The sequence below is a fragment of the Meriones unguiculatus genome, chromosome 10, assembly GCF_030254825.1.
Source record: "Meriones unguiculatus strain TT.TT164.6M chromosome 10, Bangor_MerUng_6.1, whole genome shotgun sequence".
Classification (NCBI taxonomy): domain Eukaryota; kingdom Metazoa; phylum Chordata; class Mammalia; order Rodentia; family Muridae; genus Meriones; species Meriones unguiculatus.
The window spans coordinates 73,141,223-73,163,336 of record NC_083358.1 but is presented as its reverse complement, the minus strand read 5'-3'; the positions used below and the strand labels follow the sequence as shown (position 1 = coordinate 73,163,336).

The following is a 22,114-nucleotide window of genomic DNA, read 5'->3' as shown; positions in this document are numbered from 1 at the left end:
AAAGACTTTACCCAGCAGGGTATTAAAGCAGATGCTGAGACTCATAGCCAAATCTTGGGCAGGGTGCAGGAAATCTTATGAAAGAAGAGGGAGATAGAATGATCTGGAAGGGTCTGGAGCTTCACAAGGAGAACAACAGAACCGAAAAATCTGGGCCTACAGGTCTTTTCTGAGACTAATACTCTAACCAAGGACCTTTCATGGAGATAACCTGGATCCCCAGCACAGAGGTAGCCCATGGCAGCTCATTCTCTAAATGGGCTTCCTAATAAGGGGAGCAGGGGCTGTCTCTGACATAAACTCAGTTGCTGGCTCTTTGACCACCTCCCCCTGAGGGGGGAGCAGCCTGACCAGGCCACAGAGGAGGACTATGAAAGACAGTCCTGATGAGACCTGATAGGCTAGGGTCAGATGGAAGGGGAGGTCTTCCACTATCAGTGGACTGAAGAAGGGGCATTCGAAGAGATGAGGGAGGGAGGGCAGAATTGGGAGGGAATGAGGGAGAGGCTTCAGATACAATATAAAGTGAATAAATTGTAATAAATAAAAAATTATATTAAAAAGTAAAATTCAATGTGCAAATGTGATCAAAGCTTCCAAGATACATTCACAAGACCAAACCCAAGAATAAAGATGGTAAAAGAAGATGTTGAGATAAAACATAAATGCAAAGATAATTTATCCAATAAAATTATTACAGATTTCCTAAATACAGAGGAGACAGACATCCAAATCAAGAGGCATTTAGAACTTCTTAATAGTTATGACCAAAGATGAATCTCTACATAACAAATCATAGCCAAGATTTCCTAAAATGCAAAGCAAAAAACAATACTAAAAGCTATAAGGGGAAAAGGCCAACTCACATATAGAGGCAGAAATTTCAGAATAATGAACAACTCAGGAAAGCATGGAATGATCTATTTCAAGCCCTAAAAGTAAATAACTGTCAATCACAATTTCTATAAATAGCAAAATTATTTTTTAGAATGGATGGAGAAATAAAAGCAGTTCAAGAAAAGCACAAATTAAAGCAATTTATAGCAACCACACAAGCACCAAAGAAAAGTCTTAAAGTAACAGTATATGCACACAGGAAAAAAATTATTTTACACAAGAAAATAAAGGAAAGAAATAACTATAAGAAATCAATCATGTCAAATGCAGCAAACTCTTAGTCTGATCAATAGAGAAGGAAACAAATAACAATAATTCAACCAATTGGACCAACAACCTCATAGGAAATAACACATTCCTCTCAATAATGACTTAATTTGTAAATTAATTCACCAATTAAAAAGATACAGACTGATTGGACATAAATAAGAAAACAGTAATCACCTGTTTTCATACCAAGCATCCTACCTAGCAAATGAAAGCTGTAAGCAAGCTGGCATGAGGCCTTTCACATTTTGACTAATGTAGACTTCAAAGCAAAACTAACAGAAGAGATTAAAAAAAGACAACTATATATTGATAAAGGGAGATTCCATCAAGAAGATATAAGAATTGTTACATTTTGGCACTGAATGTGTGAGCTTTCAGTTTCATAAAACAATGAAGGGCACAAAAGGCCACAAAGGTCCTGATACAATGATAGTGGGAGACGTTAATATCCCACCTATCTTTCGATAGCAATTCCAAACTAATCAGTAAAGAAATATTAAAGCTAAATTATATCCTAGATGTAATGTAACAAACAGGGAACACATGTTCTTCCCAGAGGTGCATGGAACCTACTCTTAAATGGATCACATTATAGACCACAAAGCAAGAGTGCACAAATACAATAAAAGGAAAAAATGTATCTTATTGTTGGGCCTGCTAAGGCCTGCTGTGTCTACCTGAGCCTGGCTCGAGTTTGGAGACCTGTCTTTGGCTTCTGATTTAAGAGGTACCACTTTCGGGCAAAAGTGATTCAGCATATCCGCCTTAAAATCAACTCTGCCTGGTAAGTGTTATGTGGAGTTTTGTAGCTGGCCCACCTCTCCTTGCACTACCTAACCTTTCCCTCTACCTCATCTTACCTCACTTCCTTAATCCTGCCTCCTGACCTAAACCTATAAAAAGGACCGTTTTATTCAATAAACCGAGTTCCTGCTTCAACAGATCTCCCAGCTCGGTGGTGTTTTATTCCCTGGGGTATCCGGGGAGGTCCGGGCCATTGACACTCACCATCCCGCTCAGCCATGCAGAGTGTCCAGCTGGACTGGCCACTCTCCTTTCAGCTCCACCTGCCGGATATTGACCCGGCATCTTATCAGAACACAGTGAAATAAAGATGGAAAGCAACTGCAAAAGAAATCTCAGAAACTACATGAAGTAGATGAAGACTGATCAATATACATTAGAATGAACAGGGTCATTGAGGAAACCTGAAAGTATATTTAAAAATGTCTAGAATCAAAGGAAAATATAGCACATTCTGCCAGAATCTCTTGAGATTTCCCTAAAAGGAAAGCTTACAACTACATTAAAACATCATAGAAATCTTAGATACTCTAATCACCCAATTCAAGATTTTAGAAAAAGAAGAAACCAAACTAAAATCCATTAGATGTCATGAAATAGTAAGATCAGGGCAGAAAATAATGAAATAGAGAGGAAAAGAACAACCTACAGAAATGATCACATTAAGGCTTGGTTTTTAAAAGGATAGCTAGAAGGACAAACCGTTGGCCAAACTAGCCCAAAAAGAGACCAACAGCAACAAAGTAAGAGGAGAAAGATAAGAGCTATAGGAACAGAATCCAACAATCCCCAACCTAGATGACCACTAGGGAATACTGGGAAACATACATTCCAAAAAGCTGGAAAATCTGGAAAAAAAATGGGCAAGTCTCTATAATCATTTGATTATCAAGATTAAACATAAAAAGTAAAAACAAATTTAAAAGACCAAAACAAGCAGTGTGATGAAAACACGAATACCTTAGACACGAATGGGTGTTGGGTTATGTCAAAGGCTTTTTCGGCGTCTAAGGAGACGACCACGTATTTTTCTCCTTCGGTTTGTTTATATGGTGGACTACATTGATGGATTTCCATATATTGAACCACCCCTGCATGCTGCTTGGGATGAAGCCTACTTGGTCATGGTGGATGCTATCTTTTATGTGTTCTTGGATTCGGTTTGCAAGTATTTTATTGGGTATTTTTTGCATCAATGTTCGTAAGAGAGATAGGTCTTAAGTTCCTTTTTTTTGGGAGGAGGGGGTCTTTGTGTGGTTTAGGTATCAAGGTGACTGCGGCCTCATTGAATGAATTTGGTAATGTTTCTATTTTGTGGAATAGTTTGAAGAGAATTGAAGTTAGTTCTTCTTTGAAGGTCTGGTAGAATTCTACACTGAAACCATCTGGCCCTGTGCTTTTTTTTTTTTTGGAAGGGAAACATTTGATGACTGGCATTTTCTTGGGGGATAAAGGACTATTTAATCTATTTACCCAATCTTAACTTGATTTTGGTAAATGGAATCTATCAAGAAAATTTTCCATTACATTTACATTTTCAAATTTTGTGGCATATACGCTTTTGTAGTAAGAACTAATGATTGTTTGGATTTCCTCAGTGTCTCTCATTATGTCCCTCTCTTCATTTCTGATTTTGCTGTAACATAGGATAAACACACTAACATCTGTACACCTAAAGAAGTTCAGCAAGAAGGAGGACCCTGCGTAAAATGATCAGTCTTCATTTAGAAAGGCAACTGGGGTGGGTATCTGAAGAGAGAAAAAAAAAACAGCAAACAGGACAGGTGCCTACCATAGAGGGCCTCTTAAAGACTACCCAGCAGGGTATTAAAGCAGATGTGGAGACACAGAGCCAAACTTTGGGAAGAGTTCAGGAAATCTTATGAAAGAAGGGGGAGATAGAAAGACCTGGAAGAGACAGGAGCTCCACAAGGAGAGAAACAGAACCAAAAAATCTGGGCCCAGGGGTCTTTTCTGAGAATAATACCTCAACCTGGAGATAAAGTAGAACCCCTGCACAATGTAGCCCATGGCAGCTCAGTCTCCAAGTGGGTACTCTAGTAATGGGAACAGGGGCATGAACTCAGTGGCTGGCTTTTGATCACCTTCCCCTGAGGGCGGGAGGCAGCCTTACTAGGCCACAGAGGAAGACAATGCAGCCAGTCCTGATGAGACCTGATAGTCTAAGGTCAGAGGGAAGGGGAAAAAGACCTCCTCTATCAGTGGACTGGGGGAGGGACTTGGGAGGAAAAGAGGGAGGAAGGGTGGAATTAGGATGGTACAAGGGAGGGGGTACAGCTGGGATACAAAGTGAATAAATTGTAATTAATATAAAAAAATAATTAAAAAAGAGAACTTCTGAGAAAAAAAAAGAATATAATCAAAAGCTTTCAAAAAGGAAATAATGTAGACAGATGAAGGGAAAATTTTTGAAATAACTTTTTTTCCATTTTGCTCAAACAAAACATGGATAATGATAATTTTGAAAACAGTATTTTACTTTTTTATTGTTGTGTTAAAACATTATGACCAAGACAATTTATAAGACAAAGTGAAGCATTTAACTTGCTTTATAGTTTCAGAGGATTAGAGACCATGATGGCAGGGCAATGGGATGGCACAAGAATAGCTGGAGCAGCGAATAGGAGGCAGAGAGAAAGAAAGAGAGCAGGCACTGGGAACTGCACGAGTCTTCTGAAGCCCGCCCACCGTGATCCAACTTCTCCAAGAAGGCCACCTCTTAACCATTCCCAAACAGTTCTATCAACTGGGGACCAGCTTTTCAAATATGAGTCTATGGGGGGGTCATTCTCATTCACACCACAAATAGTAATGAAAAGATTCCCACAAAGAAATGCCTTACATCAGATGGATTTACTGGTGAATTCTCAATTTTAAGGAAGATCTAATAACCCTTATTTCTCAAAATGTTCCAAAATAGAAAAGAGAAGAATGTTACAAAGATACTTTAAATTTGATATCAAAACTGAATCAAGACATAACAGGAAAAAGAAAACTACAAATTTCTCTTATGAACATAGATGCAAAACTCCTAAATAAAATGCTTACAAATTGAATTCAAGAACACAGTAAGGCCACACATAACATGATGGTTTCACCCCAAGAATACAAAATTTACTCAACATATGTAGAGCAATAAATGTAATAAACCACAAAAATATAATCAAAACAAATTATATGATCATCTTGATAGATATAAAAGGTATTTGACAAAGTTCAACTGCCTAAGCATAATATGACTATATATGACAAACCCATAGTCAACATTACATTAAGGAAAAATTGACACATTTCATGAAATGAATGAAACAAGGGTGCCAACTCTCTCCACTCTCACTCAGCATAGTACAGTGTACCAACTCCACTCTTACTCAGTACAGTACCTGAAGTCTTAACTGCACTGAGGCAAGAAAGATATATAAGTAGGATATAACAGAAACACATGAAGCCAACTTATCCCTATTTGTATACATGATTCTATATTTAAAAAACTCTATGGACTCCACCAGTAAACTTTTATATTTGATAAACACTTTTGGTAAAGTTGCAATTGATACAAAATCAACATGCAAAAATCAGTTACTTTTATATACCCATAAGGAACTTAACAAAAAATAAATTAGGGAAAATATCCCATTCCCAACAACTTAATTTTTTTTCTTTTTTTAAATTAAATTTGTATTTTTTTATATTAATTACAGGTTATTCACTTTGTATGCCAGCTGTAGTCGCCTCCCTCCTCCCCTCCCAACCCCACCCTCTCTTCCTCATTTCCTCCTATGCCCATCTCCAAGTCCATGGATAGGGGATGTCCTCTTCCCCTTCCATCTGACCCTAGCTTACCTGGTCTCATCCGAACTGCCTGCATTGTCTTCCCCTGTGGCTTGACAAGGCCGCGCCCCCATTAGGGGGAGACAGTCAAAGAGCTAGCCACTGAGTTCCTGACAGTGACAGCCCCTGTTCCCCTTACACCCCTTACAAGGGAACCCACTTGGATACTGAGCTGCAATGGGTTACATCTGAGCAGGGGTTCTACGCTATATCTGCAAATGGTCCTCGGTTGGAGTATCAGTCTCAGAAAAGACACCTGTGCCCAGATATTTTGGTTCTGTTGCTATGCACGTGGAGCTCCTGTCCTATCCAGCTCTTATTATCTCCCCCTTCTTTCATAAGATTCCCTTCATGCTGCCCAAAGTTTGTTTATGAGTCTCATTATCTGCTTTGAAAACCTGCTGGGTAGAGTCTTTCAGAGGCCCTCTGTGGTAACCTCCTGTCCTGTTTTCTGTTTTCTCCTTCTTCCAATGTCCATCCCTTTTGCCTTTTTGAGTGAGGATTGATCATCTTACCTAGGGTCCTCCGTCAAGCTCACCTTCTTTAGGTGTACAGATTCTTGTAGATTTATCCTATATAATATACCTAGTATCCACTCATAAGTGAGTATATACTGTGAGTGACTTTCTGTTTCTGTGATATCTCACTCAGGATGATCTTTTCTAGTTCCCACCACTTGCCTGCAAATTTCATGATTTCCTTGTTTTTAATTGCTGAATAGTATTCCACTGTGTAAATGAACCACAATTTCTGTATCCATTCCTCAGTTGAAGGACATCTGGGTTGTTTCCAGCTTCTGGCTATTACAAATAAAGCTGCTACAATCATGGTTAAACAAATGTCCTTGTTGTGTACTTAAGCATATTTTGGATATGTGCCTAGGAGTGGTATAGCTGTATCATGAGGAAGCGCTATTCCTAGTTGTCTGAGAAAGCGCCAAACTGATTTCCAAAGTGGTTGTACAAGTTTACATTCCCACCAGCAAAGGAGGAGGGTTCCCCTTTCTCCACATCCTCTCCAGCATGTGTTGTCATTTGAGTTTTTGATCTTGGCCATTCTGATGGGTATAAGGTGAAATCTCAGGGTCGTTTTGATTTGCATCTCCCTGATGACTAAGGACATTGAACATTTCTTTAACTGTTTCTCTTCCATTCTATATTCCTCTACAGAGAATTTTCTGTTTAGCTTCCCAACAACTTAAAAATAAAACAAGGAACTTCACCAGGGCACTGCAAGACCTCTACAGTGAAACCTTTAAGACACTGAAGAAGAAATTGAAGAAAACACCAGAAAATGAAAACACCTTTTATGCTCCTGGATTGGTAAAATTAAAACTGTGAAAACATGGCAGGCAAGATCACTCAAAGGGTGCAAGTGCTTGCCATACAAACTGAAGGGCTTTGATTTCAATAGTTAGAACCCACCAGTAGAAAGAAAGAATTAGCTCCACAAAGTTGTTCTCTGACCTTTACATATGTGCCATGACTGATACACACACACACACACACACACACACACACACACACACACTCGTGCGAGTACTAAAAGTATATATTGTGAAAATGGCTTATATTGTGAAAAGTTATCTATAATCAATATAATTTCTATTTAAAAAACAATAATATTCATCATAGACATAGCAAAAAAAAAGCAAGGAAGAAAGAAATCTTAAAATTTATATAGAAGCACAAAAGATCACATGTAGCCAGAGCAATTCTAAATAGAAAAAGCAATGCTGGAGGTAGGACAATATCTGACCTTAATTATATTATAGAGCAATAGACATAAAGAGACTAGACACTGGCACAAAAACACACTTTAAGACAAATGCAGCAGAATAGAGGATCCAGGAAAGAACCTACATAGCTATGGCCACATAATTTTTGACAAAGATGCCAAAAGCAGTGTGTGTATGTGTGTGTGCGTGCAAGCTTGTGTGTGCATGTGCATGCGTTTGAGTACAGGTACACAGTCCAGAGACAGATTCCTCTAGAACTAGAGTAATAGACAGTTACCAGCAGCCTGATTCAGGTAGTGCTAATCAAATGCAGGTCCTCTAGAAGAACAGGACATGGTCTTAACTACTGAGCCATCTCTGCAGCCTCTACATCATGTTTTTTCAAGGATTACAGCAGAGGGAATTTCCTATTGACACACAGAACACAACAAAGAAATAAATAAAGCTGCTACAAACATGGTTAAACAAATGTCCTTGTTGTTTAAAAAAATAGCCTATTCAACAAATGGTGCTGGTACAAATGGATATCCACTGCAGAATGAAATTAAATTCTTTTTCATTCAGAAGAAAAAAAAACATTCCAAACTGACCAAATACCTTAATTTAAAATCTAAAATGTTAAAGTTGCTGTAAGAACACATATGAAAAACACTTCAAGACCTAAGCATACAAAAGAATTTTCTGAACAGAACTCCAATAGCACAGGAAGTAATCTCAAAAACTGAAAATGGCGCTGGTGAAATTAAAGTCTGCACAGCAAAAGAAAACATTGGCAGAGGGAAAAGACAGCCTGAAGAACTGAAGGAAATCTACCTAACTCAATTTCAGATAGGAGTTAGGAAAATACACAAAGAACTGAAAAAGGTAAACAAAATTTTCCAATCAGTACAGCAGATGAGCTAATGAGCTGAATAGACAGCTCTCAAAAGAAGCCAATACGTATTTTAGAGTCTTCATTATCCTTAGCCATCAGGGAAATGCATTTGAAGACCACTCAGAGATTTCATCTCACCCTAGTCACAATGCCTATTATTATAAAAACAAAAACAAATACCAAAATCTGGTCAGAATGGGTGGAAGGAAGAATCCTAACTTAACTGCTGGTGGGAGTGTAAACAGACGTTACAACCACCATGAATCAATCAATACAGGGCTAGAGAGATGGCTCAGCAGATAAGAGCACTTGCTGTGTAAGCTTGAGGACCTAAGTTCGAATCCCAGTGCTAATGAAGAGGCACAGTGAGGGTGTGGGAAGGAAAGAGGATTTCTGGAGCTTGCTGACCACAAGCATAGCCCAAAATTCACTGAGAACTATCTCAGTGGAATAGAGAAGCACACCTGACATTATCCTCTAACCTCTGTGTAACATACACACATGCACACACTTTCAAGAATCACTCATGCACAAATTCAGTATGTCAGTTCTTCCAAAACTTAAGGAAAGGGAAGCAGGAAATAGGCCATAGGAACCCCCAGCTGCAGTGAGAAAGCTCAACTAAGAACTGGGATGATGAGATTTGAAATTCCTTCTGGTTTTTTTTTATTACTTTATTTTTTTTCATCAGTTACATTTTATTAACTCTGTATCCCAGCCGTGTCCCGATCCCTCATTCCCTCCCAGTCCCTCCCTCCCTCCCTCATCAACAAAAATAACATTATATAGTATGCCTGACCCCTCCAAAAGCCACACGTTATTTTGCTCTAGCAACAATGAAAGTTGATGTGCACATAGCAAAAACTGGGAATTTAGACATAACTTTTGTTTGATTAAATTCTAACAGGTATTATCAATTTTTATAAAACTAATTCATGAAAATATAGCAACTATGTTTCTCTATGTATAACTATGTTTAATACACTTATGAAAATAAAATATGATAAAAAGTTTTTGTTATTAAATTGACATTACTAGGAGTAAACAATCTTGTGAATAAAATCAGAGTGAGCATCATGATGACGTTATTTCTGTTGCTATTTGTTATTTTACCTGGAAGCCTCATACAAAAGGACATCTACTATGTCTGGGACTCTCTCTTTTGGGAACTCTGGTTTACATGTTAAATGTCATTGAAACAGCGAACTGTGGGTATAGCGCAGTTGGCAGAGTGCTTGCCTGGCATATACCAAGCCCCAAGCTTGAGTCCCTCACTGTGTCCTGGGGTGTAATGATACACACCAGTTATCCCAGTATTTGGAAAGTAGAGTTAGAGGGATCAGTAGTTCAAAGTCATCCTCAGTTACATAGGAAGTTTGAGACTAGCCTAGGATATATGAGTCTCTCTCAAAACTGTGTGCTAAAAAAATGAAAAGTACATATTTTTACCTTGTTTCTTAATAGCTTATTACTACTGCTGTCATATGTGTATGGTGTATATGTTTCAGCACAGGCACACATGTGCCAAGGTATGTTTGTGGAAGTCAGAGGATGGCATTCAGAAGACTGCTTTTTCCTTCCATTGTGGGTGCCATGGATGGAACTTTGTATGTCTTGCACTAGACACATGAATTTATCTGCTAAGCCATCTCACTGACCAGTTTTGCTCTATTTTAAACCCGGTGTTCGTTTGTAACATCAGACTTACTCAGGAAGTTAAGTTGATACTCTACCTGATTAGAGATGGGAAAAATCCAGCCAATTAGAAATACTTTGGCTTTGATTAATCCCAATCAGGTAAATAACATTTAAATTCATCTAAAATGAAATGCAAATCATCTGAGATGAATGGGGCCATCTGGACGACCTAAAGTCACCTTCATGCAGGTGAATCCAATTTGTCTTTTGCTTTCTTGAATTAAAAAATCAAATATTCTTATTTTCTCTGTAGCACTTACCATTATTTTATATAAATATTATTTGTTTGTTTACTTGTTCATTTCTTCATTCCCCTAATGAGAAAATTAACTCCAATGAAGTCTGGGATCTTAACTGCCTTGCTCAGCACTGTATTTCTAGTACTTATAACAGCTCCAGACATACATACCTTTAGCAATGTCTACAAATAATGAGCATACCACTATGAGCTCCTGAGAAATTAGAAATCATGAATACCAAGACTATCATAATGTATGACCACTCTAAAGACTGATGTTTATAGTCGTAAAAGGGAAGCGTTAGGGATAAATGAAACTAAAAATCATCTAAGAAAAGAAAGCCATTGGACGTTTAAAATACCAATTAATGCCTAAACAATTCCCATTTCTTTCTCCTTCTATGTTGCTTAATTCTGAAATAATTTGCTTGCTATTCTTGTTTCATTTCACTTTTGACAACAAAAGGTTCTTTAAGAAAATACCAATTTCTCCACATTGTATCAATGCCAAATTTACAGATTTTCATTAGAAGTCTTTTTTTTTTTTTCACCTTCCAATGGAGATACCTAAGATGAGATGATTGTAGAATAAAGTCTGGTTTCTGGGTTCTTATCAGGGAAATGGGAAACATGTTCAAATTAGGAAAAATGCAGCTACTAAGAACCAAGTAGAAGACTTAAAAGGTCATTTTGGTATTTCACCTGGGTTTTTTTTCCCCCCACAGAGTTCAAGAAAGATAAATAGAAAGAAATAAGGAGAGATAGATAGACAGATAAATAGATAGAGTACATAGATAAATAGAAACATTGGCAAATAAACTCTACTAGGAAAGTTCACATGTGAATTTTCCCACATTATTAAAAAGCATGCAATCTTAGGGAGAAGTATTCAAGTGAGGGGAGAAAATTCTGATTTGATAATACCCAGTTTAATGTTTAGTATTTTAACTGACTATTTTATAATAAAATATAACTGAGAAATCTTTTTAATTTTTGTCTTTTTGTTTTTTTCACATTGGAATTTATATTATTATAAAGATAATTTTAATAGCAACTTAACATTAAAAATAATATCCATTACTAACATTTTAGTAACTCAAAATTAACTATAGTTTTATTAATTCCTTATATTGATCACACTATAGAGTATGTTAATCAGCTTTTCATCACTATGAAAAAATTACTGAGACAACAAACTTAATAAGACAAGATCTATTTTGCCACACAGTTCCAAAGATTTCAGTTCATGGTCACTTGAGCTGGTTATCTTGGATCTCTGGTTGCACAGAACATGCAGTAGGAAGGGGGAGAGGAGAAGAACTACTACCTCATCCAAATAAAGAATCAAAAAAGACAGAAAGGGCCACAATGCCATCAGCTAAAGGGCACACAGCCATTGCCACAGCCTCCTCCAATGGGTCTCACCTGAAAGTTCCACCATCTTTTATTATGTTGTAGGCTGAAGACCAAGCCTTTAACACCTTTGGAGGGAAGAGAACCAACCGCCTACAGACAGCCTCCATTTTACAAACAAGCAAGCAGAAACAGTTAAAATTTGCTCAGAACTATGGCAGGTAAGAAGTAGAATCAAATGCAAACCCAAACAATGTAGCAAACTGAAGCGCATAGTAACATACAGATTGTAGACGAATCCTTACCAAAAAGGGGTGAATACAGGGCAAAAGCACGATGTCTGCCAAAGTGAAGTACAGTCCTTCTGCAAACACGTGCTCCAGAGGTGGAAGGTCAGCGGATTTTGCTTTCCTGATATGAGAAGGCTCCCTGCCGGCAGCAGCTGGCTCTTCTTGCACTGTGAGCTTTGAGAAGGCCACCTTCAGCTCTAGACTCTTGGATTGGCCAGCCAACTCTCTGGGTGCCTGCTGTGCACTGGCCTTACTCTTTGCTTTTCCCTTACCAGAGGGAGGCCCAACTCCAGCAGCCTTCTGCTGCTTCAGCTTCTGTCTGCGGAGTTTGTCATCATTGTGTACTCTGACAGGCTCGCTCAGTTTTCTTTCAAGCTGTATTATCTCTTCAGGGATAGTTGGGGACTGGTCAGAAGACTCCTGAAGAAAATTCTCAACAGCCAAAGGAATTGTGAGTTCACATAGCCTGGTCCACTGACTAACCTACAAACAAGCAAGATGTGAGCAATTCTCTCCTCTCAACACATACTGAAGAAAATCAGCTGTTATTGTGAAATAAAACTGGTTTAAATAATTTAAGGGATGGGCTAAAGCATCCTTGAGCTTGGCTTCTATGCTAGAGCAGAAAACCTATTACAATGCTTCAAAAATAAAACCCCTAAATGATGTAGCTTCTGTGTTCCTGTATCCTCTTACTAAATACATCATCATACCCTTACCCCTGTGGTGGTCTGAATGCAAATAGGCTCATATACTTGAATACTTGGGCCATAGTTGGTGGAACTATTTGGGAAGGATTAGGAAATATGGCCTCATTGGAGGTATGGCAGGCCTGATCATGCTGTATTTTTTCTATAACTGTGAAAGAGTTTGAACTAAGAGAGCTGCGTGCTATAAGATAGGCTTACCAGGCCACCCTAGTAGGAGCATGGAAAACAATAGTGCGAACAGCAATGTAGACTATAACTGCCCCAGCTGAAGAGGTTTCAGAGGAAAGTAATATTAGCAACTGGGCTAGACACCATTCTTGCCATATTTTAGCAAAGAAATGCAGCTGCTTTATGCCTTTGTCCTAAAAATCTGCCTGAGGCTAAATTAAAATTTTTAGTTCTCTAATTTTCTTGGCTGAGGAGATTTCAAGAGAGCCTAATGGTTATCAAGAGTCCCACGGTTATTAGTAATCACTCTTACCCTGTTCTACAGTGAAAAAGAACAAATGAGACAAAAATACAAAATGTATAGTTGGAAGGAAAAAAAAGAACACCAGAAAATTTAATGCTGGAACCAAGGCTTGTTTGTCCTAAAAAAGATTAAGGACAGGTCATATGCAAAATGAAATAAAAGGAGGGGTGTCCTCAGGACAAGACCCTATCCAGTTAACCTTCCAATTTATATATATATATATATATATAAAGCATATATATATATATATATATATAAAGCTTGAAGAATCTTCTGCTCCTAAATGCAACAACAAAAGAGACTTTTGCAAATATAATTCAAGGGAGCCAGGCTTCATCCCAAGTGGGCAGCATACAGTCTGGCTTTAGAATTATGGAGGACACAAGAGTTAAGAAGTTGCAAAATCTTCCTGTATGATTAAAAAGAGCTGCTTCCTGTATGATTAAAAAGCCCTGAATGGAAGCTTTGAGAAGCTACTCTCTGGAGCATGTTGGAGACTCCAAGATGTTGGAGATGCCAGAGCCATGAGAAGACAGCTGTCAAGGAGAATTGCAGACATGGGTGGAACCAGCCCAAGAGAGAAGTGTGTTGCAATCTGCTAGGTCCAAAGGGTAGAGCTTTGACATTGGACATGGAGCTATGGTATAGAGTTGGCCCTTCTGGGTTTCAGTCTTGCATTGGTCCAGTATTTCCTCACTCCCTTTTGGAACGGTGATGTAAATTCTGTGCAACCATATGTTAAAGTACTTAAGTTTTTTTTGTTTTCTTTTTGTTTTTGTTTTTGTTTTACATGGACTCTGAAACAGTCTGAGACTGTGAAGGACAATCGGACTTCGGAAGTTGGACTAAATGCATTTTGCTTTATGATATGGCCACAAGCCTGTGTGGGCTAAGAAGTAGAATGTGGTGGTTTAAGTGAGAATGAACCCTAAGCTCATATATTTAAGTGTTTGATCCCCAGTTGGTGGAATTGTTTGGGAAGGCTTAGGAGGCTTAGCATTGTTGGAAGAGGTGTGGCACTGTGGAGCAGTTTTGAGATTTCAAAAGACTCAAGCTATTCCTTCTAAGTTCTCTGTCTCATGGCTATGTGACAAGATGTGAACTTTCAGCTACTGTTTTAGCACCATGCCTACTTGCTGTCATGCTCTCTGCCATGACGGTCATGGACTCTAAGCCTCTGCAACTGTGATCCCCAAAATATAGAAAAGTAATTAAGACAATCCCAAAGTTTTAAAAACTTTTCAGGGCTTACAAGACACTACAACTTAAGCTTTTCTCTCTATATGAACATTTTTTTAAAGATCCTCAATATGATGAAGGGATTATTTCAAAACAATGTATCTAAACTTCATAAAATACATCTTAAATTCTTATTTTTTAGTATTGCTCCGTAATGATATCATGTAAAGGGCTCAACTGTCCAATAGTTACCAAAGCACGTTAAAATTATGTTGTTGTAAATGTTATTACTTTTAGCTTTAAAAAGCAGAAGAAACCTTATACTTACCTCAGCACAGGCTTTCAAACAAGTCTTTTTAAAACCTAGAAGTTCCAAAATTTCTTTTCTTGAGGGCTCAGCTTCATAGGATTTCTGGATTATGTGTCTTAGGACAACAGCAAGTCCTGCTCTACAAAAAGTGTCTGATTGTTCCACCACAGCAGGCAAACAGCAATTCTGGACTATCGGTGGGAGCTCCTGCCTTGAAATAACCTGTATTTCCACATCCAGGGACAGGGCCTTTCTTAGGAGTGAAGTGTCTGCAGGTTCTTTGGTAAGGACTAAGCAAATGTTAAAGACCTTGCAGTCACAGTACGACAGTAAAAACAAAGTCACAGATGTATGCAGAGGAAAGATGCAGCCTTCTGTCTGGTGAGAGTACTCCAGGTACAAAGATTCTTCTGTGGCACTTTTCTTAATGCCTTTCATTTTCTGCTGTCATTGGGTCACCTATAACAAAAATCAATGCGGTTATTGGCCTTCAACTGGAACAATTTAGAAGTTAAAAGATGAGTGTTTTTAAAAAAAACATCAGTAAGAATTTATACCTCAGAATTTTTACTTCAAGGATGAGTAATGGATTTCAAAAAAAAAAAAACTTTCCCCACTCTGCATGAGTAAACATTTTCAGGAATGATTTTAGGATGAGCAACCTTAGCACGTTGTAATAGAAAGTTAGTACTCTTACTCTTTTTACAAGCCCTCCCCCAGCCAATCTTTTCTGGGTCTACCTGTAGTACAAATACAGAGCTTATTTCGCATCATTTCCACTGCTTCTGACTCACTACTACTTCTGAATTATATCAATTTTGCCCTCATCTGCCTCTGCCCCTCCTGCCTGCAACTGGTTCTGTTAAAAATGAAATTCTGCTACTCAGCTCAAGTTCTGTAGCATCTTTCCATCCTACTGAAATATCAGTGCCCTACACAGGCCTTGATGTAATCATTTTATGTCTTTTGAGTTTGTTTTAATTTTCCTCATTGCTTACTGCTTCCCCCAAAAGTGAATTAAGAATCTCTAGAACTCTATCTACACTCCAACTTCAAAATCTTACTGAGATTTCACTGACTACTTTTTATATTACAAACCCCAATCTACATACTCCCTTTACTTTGCCTTCTGTGCTTTAATTGCCTCCACAGCACTTAGCACCATTACAATACACTATTTATTTAATGTTTGTCTCCAGCAACTACTAGGATATTCTGTAAGAGTATTTTGTTAACTGTTATGCTTAAAATAGAGGCTACTAAATATTTGTATGTAAAAAGTATTTACTAGATGAATTCAAGGACGAGTACATACACAGTGGTTGTTTTAAAGATGCATACAGGATATTGTGAGATCAAATTATTTCCTTAAGGCTTTTATCAATTAGGACTTTTACTGCTGAGTCCCGGGTCCAGAGTTGCCCACATTCTAATCCATAAACCACAATTCAAAAACTGACACTAGATGGCACTCTTTAAAAGCATTTAACAGCATATAACTGGAAGCCGGTGTAGTGGAGGAAAAAACGTGTGTGTGTGTGTGTGTGTGTGTGTGTGTGTATGAAGAAAGGTACAAAAGAACAATGAAAAAGAAATTTTGCATACAATTCATACACTTTACTCACTGTGGGTACTCATAAATGTTAAATGCCAACTAAACAAAATAGAAGTACCTGCCCATGGTGATAGCTGAACAATTAATGAGCTATCCAAGAGAAAAATGAGAAAGTACAGCAGATTTTAGCATTTTTCCCAACATAGATATTAGTCATTTTTCCTTGAAGATCAAAAATGTTGGTGAATAACTGTGGCTTTAAAAAATTACTCTCCCTGGACAATTTCTCCCCATTATGCATTAATATTATGAAATGAGTATTAAACATTTAATAAACTTGTACAAATCTGGTGTTTTGGCTTGTCCTGTGTTTTCAGAAGTAGAACACAGTTTTGGTTCAAAGTTTACAAATATCATTAGCAAAAAGAAATTCTTTTCCCCTCTTCTTTTTTCTACTTTGACAATTCCCTAGTTAGATCATGAACTTTAAACACTCAGGAGTGAATTTCAGGGTCTCCAAGGTTTCTGGGACACAGCTTGCATTGCCTCTTAATAGATTTTTGTCAAGCAGAAACCTTTCACTTGCTACTTCTCAACTCTGGCAGATGTCATACTGCAGTCACGGAGAGAAAAATGACAAAGCAGCAGACAAAACATAAAGCTTCAGGAGCTGAACAAGACCAATACAACATGCATCTATCTCTTCTATGTCAGCATGACTGGAAATTTGCAGGAGAAATAAATAGGTAAAAAGGAAACATTAAAGCTTCAGGTTCACTACTTAGAGAAATCTTCAAGGATATGCTCAAATGTTTATATTAAGTCATAAGTATAAAATTTAGACATTTAGGCTATTTGCATTTTCATTCTATTAATGTGTCTTAGATCTGACAAAACATTTCACATATGAAAAGGGAAATCAGCTTTTTTCCCCCTTAATCTAAAATATTAAAAAAACAAAACAGCAAAACAAACAAAAAACCCAGCTGGGCTTTGTTGGTGGACTCCTTTAATCGCAGTGGCAAGTGGATCTCTCTGAGAGAGAGAGACAAGATGTGAGTGTGTGGGGGGAGAGAGATGGGGAGAGAGAGAAAAGAATATTTAAAATAAACATACTTCTTTATCAGCTAGAATTTTAAAAAGCAATTTGAATGTTTTATGTTCAAAGTTCAAGTCAGGATCCTTTGCAACTCAATATTACACAATTAATTACATTCTATATGACAGATAAAAATTATGTTATGCAGCAAAATAATAGTATTTTTTATTGTTGTTGCATTAAAAAAAAAATACTAGTCAGGTTTGGTGGCTCAAACCTTTAATCCCAACATTACAGAGGGAGAGGCAGGCAGATTTCTTTGAGTTCAAGGACAGCCTGGTCCACACAGTGAATTCCAGGATGGAAACTACAGAGAGAACCAGTTTCAAAAACTCAAAGTATTAACTGAATCTAAAGGGATCTATTTTTAAAGCTCATATTTTTTTTTTAAGAATAAATAATATTCTTACATTGCTCAAAGTGGAGGCAGAAGAATCAGGAGTTCAAAGTCATCCCAAAACACACAGCCAGATTAGGACCAGCCTGTGTTAACGAGAATCTGCCTCAAAACCCCAAAATTTTGGAAAATATCAATATTGTAAGAGTATAATATAAATTAAAGCACATCTTAATTACGAGAACAATCTTACCAACGTGAAAATAGAAATTATGTTATTAAAATATTTTCAATAAGGATGCCAACTTCATAATTCTTAATAAAAATCTCCATTCCAAATACTGGTTATTTGACAATTTTTAACTCTGAATACAATTCTTTGTCATTGTTTCCTGATTCCATTCAGATCTCTCAATGAATCATGGCTCAAATTCTAGTCACACAGGGGAATTACAAATATGAAGCCAACTTGTCCTACATGGTGAATTCAAAGCTAGCCTAGGAAATTTAGGAAGGCCCTGTTTCAAAATCAGAAAAGGCTAAGATGTAGCTCAGGCCAATATATATATATTAATATAATTTCTAGTGCCAGAAAAAGCACCACAAAACCTGATATGTCATGAACACTTATTCTATTATACTGAAAAAATCCGATTATCTTATGCTGTTTTTCCCTTTTAAGTTATGACTACTGACTGACTTCGTGGTCCATCACCATGCACGAGTCACATTTCCACAGCATCACTGTGTCCTGCAGTACCAGTGGCTTTAAATATTATCTGGCGCCTACATTTATTTCAGGCGTGTCTTGCCTGAGCTCCAGGCTCCTTCACACTTCACTGAGTATCTTTCTAAACTGTTCACTTTTTAAATGGCCCCATTGTTGATCAAACAGCAACACCATTCACCTACCTCAATGACTGAAGCCCCACTCAAATCCTTTCTCTCTCATATCTTGTTATCTCCTCCTTTGAAATAGAACTTTAATTCCTTAGCATCTCCTATAACCACTTTTTGAAGTCATCACCAGCTAATCTTACAGGAATGTCATACATCTTATACACCCCACTTTCCACACAAGCCTATTCTCCAACAACAGTCTTTAAACACAATCTCCTGCACAACGTCACCCCTCAGCACACTAAGATCCAATGTGATTTCCCTCTCTATTTGCTGACTTCATTAATATCCTTTCTCACTCCTTCCACCTATACTTCTTCCTTCCTGTTCCTCAAAGAGACCAGAACCTCCGATGTAAGTTTTTGTTTAGCTGTTCATTTTCCCTTCCTCATTTAACTGATTTCTCTAACACATATCATCTCAAGAAGCCTTTCCTAATCATGTGAATTAAAAACACACGTCAGTCACTCCTTAGCATCTTAACTAGCATCCGTTTCCTTGGTAGCTTATCACATGGCACTTTTAATGATTACTACTACTCAAGCTTTAGTTTATGGGATGAATACAGATGAATGGATATACAACCTATTGCCAACGGTCACTACAAGAATACAACTGAGAGCTCCAGTCTGAGTCAACTTTAACTTCATTTACCAACACCATTTTCTCTTGCAACTTGATCTACTTTAAGGCCTAAGTGTAAATAAAAATGAAGAAACAAGTTCACCTACATGAGTGATTCAGGATGGCTGTAACTGGAGTCCATCCAAACAAGTAAACAAGGAAGCAAAGACACAAATACTGATTTTTCAGGCAAACTAGAAACCTTAACTACTAAAGAGTTTGCACACATATCTAGCAAACAGAGTATTTATTTCCTCAAGAACTATAAAGTGATGGCTAAAAACCTGACCTCTTGAACAAATTAACTGAACTTAAACACTGGTTCTGACTCTTAGGAGCTAGAAAACTTTTCTTCATCTTTGTCTTCTCAGTTATGAACTGAGGGCAGTAAAAGCAGCACCTTCCATTTTGTGTGCTATGGTAATGGACAATGGTGGTTACAGAGCAAGTCCCTAAGTAAACGCTGGCTACTTTATTTTTTTCTGGGCAGTGCTACAGATCAATCCCAGGCCACACTCATTCCAGGGAAGAACTCTGTCACTGAGTTAAACCTCAGCCCATACTGTTCATTATAACTTTAGTCACAAATTCTTTACCTAGTGACACTATTAAAATGCATAAATTTTAATAGGAAAATCCAACTATGCTTTTTATTTCAAAATTTCTTCCCAGGAAGTGTGTAGACTATGATGGACTGAAGATTGATTTTTCATAAACACTGAAAAAATTGATACCGAGGTATAAAAAACAAGAAGTCATAAAATGGTGGAGTACAAATAAATTCCTAAGTCAATATACATATTAGCAGAATGTATTATACAAAATGAAAAGTTTAACACAGTTAACAAGTATGTACATTTACATTATTTCTCTGAAATACTGAAATCTAAATTTAAACCTGCTCAAATTCTCTCCATCAACCAGCACTATCCAGTTACAAACCTAAGTTTTACTTTATTACAATACAGATTTTTAAAAAAATGTTCCTTCATAAATGGCCAATTACCTCTAAATAAAAGTCAAAGAAAAAATACAGCTTTTAGAGTTCATAGTATGTAATATAGGATTATAGTTCAGAAGCAATTAGCCCATGATTAAAATTACCTGTTTTCTTATTAGGGAGAGTAATTTTTATAAAATAACATATAAAATGACGTAAGTTTGGAAGTGAAACGCTTACTGAAATCTTAGTTATAGAAGAGTATACAATCTCTTTGGAGATTCACAGAATTGTCTGTTGCTATGGAGTCATAATGCTCCTTGTGGTTAACAGAGATGCTCAGTATGAAGTATAAATATGTGGAAAATATGAGCGAGCCTGAAAAAAAATTATATCAGCAAGCAAAACTTACTTTGGGATACAAAGCTTAAACTCCTGTATCCCAATAAATGTTCAGAAGAATCCATTGAGTTACTTTGCACTTAAGGATAAACACAACACAAACCAGGTAACTGTCCATTCTATGGATTGACACTTGGGTTAGGCCCAGATGTTTTAATGTCTGCCAAATGACTGTTTTTAGGAAGGCCTACTGGATTATTGTTTGTGCTTATTTCAAACCATGTGTTGTTTAAATAAAAGCCTGAAAGTATCGCAGGTTTAAAACAAAATTCCATTGGTCCACAACCACAAAGCTTTAGTTTTGTTTCCAGTGGGCAAATATATAGTATTTTGCCACTGCATCCTATTTCCCCTTCCTTGAAAGCCCACTGCTCCTTGGCCCCTTACTAGTTTAATGGTGATTTTTTTACTAATAAAACACAATTCAACCCTCAATCTTATTCTTGAAGGTAGGCCTCTTCAAATGATGCACCTGAAACACAATTTCAACTAAGGCCATCATCTTTGTAGTAGTGTATGCTCCTCGCAACGCAGTTTTCAAAAACTCATAGAGCTTAACATTGGATCCATTAAATATGACAGCAAATCAGGTGATGCATTGTAACGGTTTATTCTCGTGGCATTTCAAGACTATATTCATTTACATGCTTAAAACCATCACTAGTTCCTGCTTTTTGTATTCTTTCTTCTAATCACCATTTCTGTTGAAAAGCACAAGAGAAACTTGACAAACGTCACATTCTTTAGCAATCATGTGGTACGAAATACATTAGTCCATATTTTTCTGACCTTAAGGAATTTCTGGGCAGAAATTGGACATGTCAGGGGATGGGAGTCATGTAATTCCCAAGCCAAAGTTGGGCCGTATGTGTTTGTGTATCTTTTTTTTTTTTTTTTTAACCAAAGCAATTTCCATGCAAGCCTATCTCAAATTTTCTGTTCCAAATTAATAATGGAAGAGAAACGCTGCTTTGATGAGGATAACGTAGGCAAACGTCCCCAAATCCGGCAAGCCCGCTGGGAGTCACTGTAAAACAGTATCCACGCACAGCGTCCAATCAGGAAGGGCTTGCACTGGCCAACTACGTCTTGGGGAAAAGTTAAAGCGTGCTCCAAGAGGTCTCCCCGCCGCACCTAACGACTACGCAAACCCTCACAACGCCAAGCTGCCCTGCAAGCGCGACCCACGCAGGAAGCAGACGGCAGGAACGGCTCGCAGCCGAGCGGCCCACGCCGAAAGTCGGCGGCGAACGCGGGGCTGGAGAAGACTCTCCGGGGCTGCGAGCCGTCCTCTGCCCCACCTTCGCCCCCACGCCCAGCCCCGCCGACCTCCGAGGGACCGCGCGGTCCTCGCGGGTGGCGGGGGCCAGCAGCCCGAGCGCCCTCCTTACCTGGGCGCAGGGGCGCGGCCAGGCAGGGAGGGCGCGAGAGCGTGTGCGGGCGACGCGGGCCGCCGCGCCTTCCCGCCCGGCCCGAGCCGGGACTCCGAGGCTACTTCTGGAAGCCGCGGCCTGACGAGCCTTCGCCTCCAGGGAAACCCCGAAGGTGGAAGTTCAAAAAAAACTATCCAGA

At 38.1% G+C, this 22,114-nt stretch overlaps 1 protein-coding gene across 1 annotated transcript in view; it reads right to left on the bottom strand.

Moving 5' to 3' along the window:
• The window catches only part of Gstcd (glutathione S-transferase C-terminal domain containing), a 99,796-nt gene extending 77,726 nt beyond the window's left edge, over window positions 1-22,070 (bottom strand). Inside the window, exons 1-3 of the mRNA XM_021650045.2 lie at window positions 21,934-22,070; window positions 14,704-15,144; window positions 12,030-12,497 (exon numbers count right to left, since the gene is read on the bottom strand). Coding sequence (XP_021505720.1) covers window positions 12,030-12,497; window positions 14,704-15,123 — 888 coding nt within the window. The 5' untranslated portion in view covers window positions 15,124-15,144; window positions 21,934-22,070. The remainder of the gene's footprint in view (window positions 1-12,029; window positions 12,498-14,703; window positions 15,145-21,933) is intronic.
• Between the last annotated feature and the right edge of the window lie 44 nt (window positions 22,071-22,114).